Here is a 12190-nt window from a genome sequence, read left to right as displayed (position 1 = left end):
ACAGCAAACCCCCAAACTAAAGTACAAATGAAAAACAAAATCATGGGAATTGGAAAACATTTAGAATTTAATACAGCTGAAACCATACTAAGGAAAATTTAAGCGCCTATATCATATTTCATTGAATCTTAAGGTGCTCTGGCTTATAAGATGAGCTATTATTTTCCAAATACAGTGCTTTCCTACAACTTAGACTTTTTAACTTGATACTTATGAAAGAGCTCATAAATTTATTTAGATGTAGATTTAATGTATCACGTATGTACATATTTATAAAAGAAAATGAATAAATTAGTATAGTAGAATACTCCTGTGACTTCCTCATATTCAGGATTTGATTCTTCTAAATCATTTTTTGACTGACTCATAGAGGTTTTTGTTTTTCTACATAGTATTGCTCAACCATTGAGCCACTCTGGTCAGGTGATACAGCATTTCTTAAAAGTACTCCACAACTCTCTCCAGCATTTTCTTTCAAACTTCTGGCTCCCATAAAGTTTTGATGCTAATGCTTTATTGAGCCTGCCAGAAGGTATCCACAAAAGTTTTTTAGATGAGACCCAGCTCTTCCTCAGATGGTCTGTAAAAGTTTTATTGGTTAACATTGAGAGGTTACAATTGTCCAATCATGCCACCAGGGTTAATCGGCAAATCACTATACAGTTTTTGTAAGCTTCTTCTTCAATTATCTTATGTTCATACCTATGTAAGCAATGAGAGTGGTATCACTGCTGCTGGCTGGCAGTGATTATAAGATTCCACTTGTAGGAAATATCCCAATTTCAGAGATGTTAATATGGAAAAATGTATGTCCTAGAATCTGTAAGGTACTTGAAGACCAAAAACTATTAAGTGGCTAACTGAAGAAGTTAGAAAACTCAGCAGATTAAACTTAAAGGAAGTAAAAGATCAGAAAAATAAATTACTGAATAGAAAACAAGATAATCAAGACCAAATCTAGTTGAGGAATTAACATAGAATCTATATTATAGCCAAGTCTCTGGCAAAATTGGTCAAGGAAAAATAAAAAGCAAGAAGGCATATATAACGTCAGGAGTGAAACAGGTAATACATCTCTAGATAAAGATTTTTAAAAGCCCATTAACTGTAGAATATGGCAAACTTTATGCCCTTGGATTTGAAAAATTATATAAAATAGTCAATTTCTTAAAAAATATAACCTGACTCAGAAATAAGTGGAAAATGTGAATAGAAATGAACTAAAAAACCAAATTGAGTAAATAGCAAAATCTACCCACTAAGTAATACATGGATACAATGAGCTAAATTCAGTTTATGCAAACTACAAATGGCCCATTTTCTTCCACAAATATGTGAAGAAGAAAAAGCAATAGGAGGGAAATCTGCAGTTTAAGTGTATGAACTTATTTGGATCCTGATTTGAAAAACTATAAAAACATTTGATTGGAATTGAATACAGGTTGGATTTTCTTTTTTTCTTTTTTTGTATTAAAGGTATTCAGTTTTTAGTGTGACAGCAGTTTTCTGGTTACATGTTTTAAAAGAACCCTTTAAGAGAGATGCTAAAATGTTTCTGGGTAAGATGATATGATATCTGGAATTTGTTTCAAAATCATTCAAAGGGAGAGGGGGCAGGTAATGATTATGGGAATAGATTTAATAAGATTGGCAAATAATTGATTTTTTGGACTCTTTAATTATTTAACACTGGTTATTCAACTACGCTGACACCAATACCTGTTTTAATTAATATTTATAATAGTTTAATATTTGATAAACAATGTGTCCCGAAATTATGTTAACTGTTCTTACTCACTAATCATCCTTATTGATAAGTTCCACTTTAAAAATAGTTCCTTTCTGCCCTAGCTGATTTTGGAACACATTGATTATCAAAAATTAAACTATTATAAATATTAATTAAAACAGGTATTGGTGTCAGCATAGTTGAATAACCAGTGTTAAATAATTAAAGAGTCCCCCCAAAAAAAGTAGACTCCAGTAACATGCTGTCATATATTTGAATTTGGTAGATGACAGGTGGCATTATAAATCATTTGTGGATGTTAAATTTGTATATTATTATAGCAGAGAGGGAGAAATCAATGGTGCTGGAGAGAGTGGAGAAAACTGAATGAGCTACGTTCATGAAGAAGTGAGAGAAAATGAGATCTGGAACACCAGGGGGAGATTGATCTTACACTGGAATAGGGGATACTTCTCCCATTCTGGTGACTAGGTACTTATTACTCTCTTATTTTGGGACAATTTTAATTGTTTAAAAGTTAAGTTTTCTAGTGAATCAAAATCTGCTTCCCCAGTTTCAGTGTTCTAGTATTTATTTATTTTTAATATAATTTTATTGATTTCAGAGAGAAAGAGATAGAAACATCAATGATAAGAAAGAATCACTGATCGGCTGCCTCCTGCATGCTTGGTTCTGAGGATCGAGCCCACAACCCAGGCATGTGCCCTGACCTGGAATGGAACTGGTGACCTGCTGGTTCATAGGTCGACATTCAACCACTGACCCACACTGGCCTGGCCAGTGTTCAAGTATTTAAAGACCATGATTATTTGTGCCTAAATTTTTAGGTTAAAGTTCTCAAATTCATCTCTTTGGTCCTCTTCCTTCCTATCTCAAGATTGTGGTCAGACCACATAGAGTTCTTGGAATATAGTATGCTTTTTGAAACTTTTTTGACCTTTTGTCACCTATGATTGTTCTACTTATGATACTCCCCCTTCTTATCCTTCTGTCAAAATATTCATCTTTTAAACCCAGGTGAAACAAGTGCTCTGTGAAATTTTTTCTCACTCAAATATGAGTCACACCATCCTGTGTGCCACCACGTGAGTATATGCATCTGCCATGTCAGTGGATTTTAGTTCTATGTTTGTGTGTCTGTTTCCGGTAGTACACTGAACTCTTTGAGGTCAGGGATTATGTCTTTGTGTAGTCAGCACTTAATGTGGTACCTAGAATGTATTAGGTATTCAGTAAATGTTTAATGAAGGGAAAAGATTCCTAAAAAAGACCTTAAAGTTTTTGGTCCTATGTCATAATTTCTTTTTTTTATGTCATAATTTCTTTACCCTTCTGGTCATCTTTAACGATGCCACTCAGAACTGACCCTTATACTTTAAATAATGGCTGACTAATGCAAAGTATAATGCAGCTTACTGTCTCTTCATCTCGATGCTAAATTCTTATTAATACTACCAAAAATTACATTGGCCTTGCTCATACTGAATTTGTAGAAACAAAATTGCTTCCCCCTTCCTCCCACATGAACTGCTGTTAAGCCAGTTTTTCTCATTACATGTATGTACAATTAAATTTTTAAGCCTGAAGATAACATATCCAATTTTGGTTTTTATTTTTCTGAATAACAGTGAACTTATTTTCCCTTTATTTCCTTCAATTTTGTCATTTCCCTCGTGCTTGTCTAGTGTTTCGTTCTATAAAATCTATAATAATAAAAGTGTAATCTGTTAAGTAGACCAGACAGCTGAACGACCTTCCAGACATCCTTCTGGATGACCTTCTGGACGAAGCTGCAGCTCTGAGGACCTATCCCTTTGCATGAATTTTGTGCATTGGGCCTCTAGTTATTATAATAAAACTGCAAGCCCTGGCTGGTGTGGCTTAGTTGGCTGGAGCGTCATCCCGTACACTGAAGGGTATAGTGGGTTCATTTTTCTGTCCAGGAACATACCTGGGTTGTGGGTTAGATCACTGGGCAACCAATCCCTTTTTCTCTCAAGGTGATGTTTTTTTTTCCTCTCTCTCTCCCCCTACCCCTGCTCCCACCCCTACCTACCCTCTGAGATTTGTCAGTCTGTTTCATGTTTCTATGTCCCTGGATCTATTTTGTTCATTAGATTCCACATATGAGTGAGATCATGTGATACTTGTCTCTCTCCTACTGTCTTATTTTGCTTAGTATAGTACTCTCCAGTCCTTCCATGCTGTCTCAAAGGGTAAAAGATCCTTTTATATAGCTGCATAGTATTCCATGGTATAAATGTACCACAACTTTCTTATCCACTCATCTACTGATGGGCACTTGGGCTGTTTCCCAATTTTATTAGTAGCTATTGTAAATTGTGCTGCTGTGAACATAGGGGTGCATACATTCTTTCTGATTGATGTTGCAGGTTTCTTAGGATCTATTCCCAGAAGTGGGATCACTGAGTCAAATGGCAGTTCCATTTTTAATTTTTTGAGGAAACTCCATATTGCTTTTCATAGTGGCTGCACAAATCTCATTCCCACTAGCAGTGCATGAGGGTTCCCTTTTCTCCACATTCTCGCCAGCATTTATCATTTGTTTATTTGTTGATGGTAGCCATTCTGACAGGTGTGAGGTGTACCTCATTTGTTTTAATTTGCATCTCTCTGATGATTAGTGACTGAGCATTTTTTTTCATGTCTCTTGGCTATCCTTATGTCCACTTTGGAGAAGTGTCTACAAACATTTGATAAGTTTTTTTTGTATGTGGGCTATGATATTTTGATTAGTTCTTTGCCAAAGGATAGTTTTATTTTTAAAATTTATATTTACTGTTGAAAGTATTACAGATGTCCCCCTTTCCCCCATTGACTCCTTCTAGCCCGCCCTCACCCCCTACCCCAGGCCTTTACTACACTATTGTCTCTCATGGATTAATTCTTTGGTTGATCTCTTCCCACCCCTACCCCTCCATTGCCTTCCCTCTGAGATTCCACAGTCTGTTCCATGCATCTGTCTCTGGAGCCAAAGGATAGTTTTAAAACACAGTGTAAGTTAATGCAATAGTTATCTGTGGTGTTTGTTATGGTACTTAAGTAATTAGTCTTAACATTTGATGTTAATATTTTATTAGCTTTTAACTTTTTCTCTGTGTACTTCCTCTTCTTCCCAGGTAAACACTCTTTATATTACCAACTGTAAATTGTTACTTGTCTTGGGCAAGTGGGTAAATGAGCAATTGCATTAGTTGGTACTTGGCTGTCATCTGCACTCTTGGAGAGTTAGGGATAAACCAAAAAATAGTAGTAAATAAAATAGAAACCACTTTACTTTGATTTTAAAACACATTTGTGGTTCACTCCCTGTGTTTCTACCTTTTTACTTCTTCTGGATGCTTAATTTAACATTCAGATTTCTCTTTTTGCATATTCCATTTGACAGTGGTTGCTTGGAAGATTAGTGAGTAGTATAAGCAGGTAACCTTGAGATTAATACGGATAATGGCCCCTTGTTTCCTGTGTATCCCTGCACTTACATATGTTTTGCTGCCTCTTGGTGTTCTATGCAGCACTTGGGCATTTAGTTTTACAACTCTTTGACATTCTATAGTTGTTTCACTCAAATATATTTTTTATTCCCTCGTAAGGTTGTAAGTTTCTTTAGGACTTAGACCATTTATGTTCGACCTTTATTATATGCCTTTCTTGACTTTCTTAAAGGAATAGTCTCTACTTTTGTCTTCTTCCTCATTGCTCATTCCTCGTTAGTAATGGTGTCTGTTTTCATGATGAGAATTTTATATTCTCCACTGCTTATGAAGAACGTAGATTTTGCTTCTTGCTGTGATGGAACAGATTGAAGCAGATCAAAACTACTGCTGAGAATAATTAGAAAAGCCTGATTTAGAAAAAAATCTATATGAAGGCATTGGTAAGTTGCCAAGGCAGCCAGGACCTTCAGACATTTGTGGATTCTTGGCAAAGGGAGAGTGCAGCTATTAAGAAGCAGAAAAGCCAGCGGAGCTTTCTTCATGGAGCTAGAGATTTAAAAAAAAAATGTAGTTCAGGGCTGCCAAGGCAACCAGAACTTGAGAGGCCAGATACCAGAGAGAAAGGAGGTACATCCCCCTCCCTCTGCCCCCTCCACCTGCTTTTTTCTCTTGAGGCGTTTGCTGAGTCTTAAACTGTGCAGAGTAAAAGGCTAAGAGGTTTCACAGAAAGATACGGAAAAGCAAAGCATTTTTTAGCAGTTCCTCAGTGTTGAGGAGAAAAAGTTAGGACCTTCTAAGGAAGGCAGGCTTGGTAAACACCCCAGACTCATTTGGACCCTCGAAGGGCTACAGACCAGGGTAGAATGAGCTTTACAAGCTTTGCAAAGATTGCAGCCTGCCTTGAATCAGCTCATGTCCCGCCCCCATTCTAACTGCCTATCAGAGAACATGGTGAATCCTCTGTAGGAATTTAATATCATCCAGAACCTCTACAGTTTTTTATATATGTACAATGAATGACATTCTAAGAAAATTACCAGGTAAACCAAGAAACCATGCCAGGCATATAAATAGATAGGATAGAAATATATTCATAGTCTTCCAGTTATCTCATAATTTACTCAATCAGTCTCTAGTTGAAGAACAGGTTGTTTACAGTCTTCAGTATTGAGTGATTTGCAGTGAACATTCTTATATGTACATCTTTGTACATCTGTATGATATTTATCTTTAAGATAAAGGATGCCCTTGCTAACTCTTGCCTTCATCAAACACTTTTTTATCTTTGCCTATCAGATACATAAAAGCATTTTGGTTTAAAAGGTTTTAATCTCTTGAAATATTAATGAAATTGAACAGATTTTAATATGTTTATAAATCTAAAATGTCCTTTGCTCATTTTATATGGCTTTAAAAATTATTAAAGAGGTCTTTAGGCTTTTAAAAAATTATTAAAGAGGTAATAAGACATAGTGAGTGAGAACACAGATCCTAGAGCTAGATTGCCTGGGTGTAAGTCATATAGCTCTTTCCCTTACAGCATTGTAGCCTTGGGCAAATTAAGGGCTCTGCGCCTCGGTTTCCTCATTTGTAAACTGGGATAATAGTATCTCCCCATTAGATCATTATGAAGATTAAGTGAGTTAATTATACAGTCCTTAGAAATGGGCTTGGTATAATGTGATACATAACGGCTGGCTATCATATGATGCTGCTGGTGGTGACAGAGATGGAGATTAGCTAAAGAGATTTTTTTATTGGCCCAAGGGCAAATAGCTAGTAAGTGGAAGTATTCAGTCATTCTGCTGCACTGATAAGTTGAACCTACAGAGTAAGAAACTCAAACATAGTAGTCAGGGTAGCATCTTCCCATTAAAGTTCAGTGAGGTTCTTTTTCTAATTTTGTATTGAGCGTGGATGCTTTGACAATGAATGACATTTCATTCCTGAGGGTTTGGTGCAATTAGCAAAATGTCTTGTAGTTTGTTTTGTTTGTTTGCCTCTATTAATATCCAGTAACCACGCCCCAGAGAAAATCCTTCTTAGGAAGGACCTTCAAGGAAGTATAGCTGCTCCTACAGTTTACATTCCACTGAATGCAATCGTCGGCTTAGGTTACTAGCCACAGGTCTGTGTCGTTCTTAAGGCATCATATTGTTAGAATTCCCCTTCCTGTTAAACATAATAGTCAGAGGACAGACATCCAGAAAGTACTTGAACCAAAGGATTCATTTACAAATACCAAAATACTCAGCATCTCCATGTCACCTAAAGTCCTTGCTAGCACTTCTCTGTGAGATGAAGGAAGGGTGAGTGGTTGCTTCTGTGCGACGGAAACACTTGAAAACCCCCCATAGAAGCTGGTGGAGGGATTGGTGAGATTGGGACTAATTCCTCTGGACTAAGGTTCTTTTCTGGTTCTTTTGGCATCTTGTTGCTCTGCTTATTATTATTTTTTTAAAAATAATTTGGTTTTTTTTAGAGCAGTTTTAGTTTCACAACGAAATTGAGAGAAATGTAGAGAGATTTCCCATATACTTCCTGTTCCCATACATACATAGCTTCCCCCATTATCAATATCAGGATGGTAGACTTGTTACCAAGGGTAAACCTACAGTGATGTAAGCACCTAAAGTTCATTTAATTCACTTTGAAATATTTATTTAGAAATAAGTTCATAAATAAGGCCAACTGGTACTCCACATACTGACTGAAATCTTACTATGCCTTGACTTATTTGAGAGTAACAAAACTAGGCAGGGGTAGGGGAGGCGTACCAATTTACATTCACCAAATATTGCCAGGATGGACAGGGGTGGGCAGTACACAGAGGATTCGTAGGCAGAGAAGTACTCTGTGCAATATTATAATGATGGACATATGTCACTAAACATTTGTCAAAATCCACAGAACGTACAACACCAATGTATAGTGGATGAAGGTGATGGAATGTTTTATCTCCCATACCGAGGGTCTAACAATTCTCTAGTACTTGGTAGACCTTTAAGTTACTCTAATTCTACATCTGCATTAGATGCAATGTTTCTAAGTATCTTCCACTCTTCTCAGATGTACTAAATAAGAGTCTTTGTAAAATAGTTGAGACAACTGAAAAATGACGAAGTCAACTTTTCTGCAACAAGTATTTATCAACCTCAATGGGATGTAAAGTTATTAAAAAGTCAAAATAAATACTGTTTCAATCACTGAATATACATAGGGGTCTTTAGAAGTGTCATGTACACTTACGGAGTTTATGTGTACTTTCCCCCTCCTTTTTGACAACATTTACAACTTATCTTTTATTCCTGTTCTTAACTTGGATTTAATCATCTATTTATATAACCAACATATATTGTGTGCCTCCTATGGCCTGAGTATCTCGGATTCAGAATTTTACCTAAAAACACAGCAGAACAGATTACAACATATATATTGTAACTAGGGTCAAGAGACGCAGTGCTTTAGAAAGATGCTTATGTGCAGTCTCTGGAGAACCTTGAATGACATGTTGAAGAGTTTTTACTTGATTGGCAGATCAAAACCACTGAAGTCTTTGAGGATAAAAAAAATCTGGTTCTATACTGGAAATATTTACAGCTTGTGTACAGGAAAACAATCTGGTGACAGCGTTTAAAAAGAAATAGAAAAATATAGTATTATGAACAAAACTTTAGCTCATTAAAATGTTACTTGGTAACACTGAACTAAGACCTTTAAATAGTTTTTCCTTAGAGTCTTTTAATATGTTAACTTTACCAGTCAGGCCCTTCCAGACCACTCTATATAAAGTAATCTTTTTCTTACATTTTACATTTATTTTCCTCCATAGCACTTAGCACCATCAGTTGTATTATATACACTCATATATTTGTTTATTGTCTGTTTCCCTTCACAGATTGTAAACTCCATGAGAGCTAGGATCTTATTTGTTACTGCTTCTCTACAGTGCTTAGAACTGTGCCTGGTTTACACCCTTAATAATTATTTGTTAAATGAATGAATGAATATTCAAGTTAAGATGACCACACTTTTAATGTAGTTGATAATGTGGGGACAGCAGTAGGATGAGGTGTTGGTTGGTTCCTTCCTAGGACGTCTTATTAAAAAGCATGTTCTTGCCCTGCCGGCATGGCTCAGTGGTTGAGCTTCCGCCCTATGAACCAGGAGATCACGGTTTGATTCCTGGTCAAGGCACATGCCCGGGTTGTGGATTCAATCCCCAGTGTGGGGCATGCAGGAGGCAGCTGATCAATGATTTTCTCTCATCATTGATGTTTCTATCTCTCTCCCTTTCTCCCTTCCTCTCTGAAATCAATAAAAATATATATTTTTAAAAATCTTCTTTTCCCTTTCTTCCAGAGTTTATATTCAGAACACCAATCAAATTAAGCAAGCCTGGGGAACTTCGTGAGGAATATGAAAGCCTGAGAAAGGTATAGTATACATGTTATCATGCCATTCATTTTTTAAAAGTAAATTAAAATAATGGCATTAAAGAATGCTTAGTGAGAGTTTTGGTTTGCCTAGGGGTTTTTTAAATTTACAATTCAGAGCCTGTCTTTCTACACATTACATTATACCAGCATAGTTAGATTGTAGCTATAATGGGAGTAGAGTAAATCTTAACTAAGAACCCCCTTCTAAGCTGTCCTTTCAAAGATGAAAGTGTAGCTCATAGCGCCTGTCACATACCTGCTGCAATAACTGGCCACCAAGAGAGGTATTCTTGGCATTTAATGTTAGTTAAACGCTAACATTCAAGCTTTAATAATAATAGCTTTTACTATTTTTCCTTATCTTGCAAGGTTCTAATTGCATGTAACTGATATTATCCTTTATTGCTTTTACTCTGTTAAATACTCCAGAATAACTGTAACTTAGGCCAGTAAGAGGGTAAGGAAATAATTTCCTAGAGAACCTTTACCCTTGGGAAAGCTTTTACCTGTGTCCACATCATCTTATTTGGAATGTTTTCAAGCTAATTGTCTGGGAATCACTTAGAGAATTAAGACTTTAAAAAGGCTAGTAATAAGAAGTATGTTACAAAATCTGTATCATCCTTCCCCAGCCCTCTTCCTGTAGCACCGTCTCTTAACCCACATTCATAAATGATTAGATAATCATTCTACCTGTGGATGTTTAATACTTTATAAAGATGAGTAATCCACTTAATCTGAATCAGACATCTTCAAAAGCAGAGGCGAGGCAGTAACATTACTTGTAGAATTTTATATTGAATAAAAAAATCAGTATTAACAAGGCCATGTTAAAGAGATAATAGAAAACTGTTCTTAATTACTATACATTCTTTGACCCTTTTAAAAATGAAGATGTCATATGCTGAGTTGAGCTGTCATTCTCCTTTAATATTGGTATTGTGAGTTTTTTATTTGTATTCTGTGTTTTAAAAAAAATCACTTACAAAGCTTTTTCTACATGGCAAGAAATTATTCTCAGGGGCCACATCAAAAGAACCACAGATTCCTCTTAAATAAAATTCTAGAATATGCAGATAATTAGCTCTAATGTTCCTTTTCAAAAAACATGGCCCTGGCATTGACTCAGTGGTTAGAGCATTGGCCCTCTGACCAAAGGGTCTGGGCTTGATTCCTGGTCAAGGGCATGTACCTGGGTTGCAGGGATCATGGAGAATATGGTTTAAAGCTATCAGCTTGAAGATAAAGAGAAAACAAGGAGTTGGAGATAGAAAAGGGAGTTAAAGCAGAAGGCATGGTAAGAGTAGAGGTTTTTATAAGCCTTGAGAGAAGAAACCTTGACTTATTTGTGTTCCTCTTAGGAGGGAGGTGCAGGAAGATGGTTTTAAAAGGACTGATGGCGTAATGCTGAAGGAGGCTAGGACATTCTCATCATGTAAAGTGAATTGTGTTTGAAAAACACCTGTGTTACTTGGATTAAATAAAAGTTAACTATAGGTCCTTCTCCCGTGGGATCTATGCCCAAATACCCAAGTTATCCTGCATTCTTTGTACAACCTGGAAAATGAAAAGTCAAGTCATAAAATCAAAAGTCACTACTGGCACATCCATACAATGGAATACTATTCAGCAATAAAAAGGAATGAATCAGTGGTACATGCTACCACATGGATGAACCCCAAAAAGATGCTAAGTGAAAGAAGCCAGATACAAGAGGCCATGTATTATATAATTCCATTATAGAAAATGTTCAGAATAGACAAATGTATAGAGAAAAACAGATTAATGGTTGATTGGAGTAGGGATAGGAATGGGAATTAATAAATGGGTGTGAGTAATTTTATTATAGTAATGAACATTTCTAAAGCTGATTTATGGTGTGTTCCCCAACTTGAGAAATTTACTAAAAATCATTAAATTATACACTTGAAATGGATAAGTTATATAATATGTAAAATATGCCTCAATAAAGTTGTAAAAAAATTTAAAAGGCACTAGACATTTTATGGAGAACTTGATAGAGAAAAAGATGCCTCAGAGTGCATATTTTCTGAAACAAAAGAAATATATAGTTATCTAGGTAAATCTCTAGGGGAGGAATGTCTTTAAAAACTGGTTCTGAGCAAGGGATGGTAAGTGGAAATGAACTCTATAGGACTCCCCATTACTAATTTGATGTATAACATATTATTAATATATTTTTTTATTTAGTATACTTTATTATTTTGTGTAAGGGGCAGTAAAATCCTTTATACGGGCTATAAAAAGTTAACAAGAAATTTTATTCCCCTAATTCTGGTTCTTTTAAAAGATGTTTCCTTAATAATCATAGATTATTCGACCCATGGGATAGTGTTATGCCTACTGAGGTTACTATGGATTTATAAATTTTATGATTCTATAAATAAGTTTATATTTCTAAGTATGTTTAAAATTTTCTTCCTGCCATATGTCAAAATTGTCTTTTTTTTTAAATTAAAAAAAATGCAGGAATATGCAGAGCGAAAGGTGAATGTTTCTCTTTTCCTTATTTTCAGTCTCTT

At 35.7% G+C, this 12190-nt stretch overlaps 1 protein-coding gene across 1 annotated transcript in view; it reads left to right on the top strand.

The window, feature by feature from the left end:
- Nucleotides 1–628: 628 nt before the first annotated feature.
- The window catches only part of RNF169 (ring finger protein 169), a 47239-nt gene continuing 35677 nt past the window's right edge, over nucleotides 629–12190 (top strand). The window contains exons 1-3 of the mRNA XM_014540367.1: nucleotides 629–668; nucleotides 2812–2835; nucleotides 9571–9644. Coding sequence (XP_014395853.1) covers nucleotides 629–668; nucleotides 2812–2835; nucleotides 9571–9644 — 138 coding nt within the window. The remainder of the gene's footprint in view (nucleotides 669–2811; nucleotides 2836–9570; nucleotides 9645–12190) is intronic.

The sequence above is a fragment of the Myotis brandtii genome, unplaced genomic scaffold, assembly GCF_000412655.1.
Source record: "Myotis brandtii unplaced genomic scaffold, ASM41265v1 scaffold244, whole genome shotgun sequence".
Classification (NCBI taxonomy): domain Eukaryota; kingdom Metazoa; phylum Chordata; class Mammalia; order Chiroptera; family Vespertilionidae; genus Myotis; species Myotis brandtii.
This window is presented reverse-complemented; position numbering and strand designations above follow the sequence as displayed.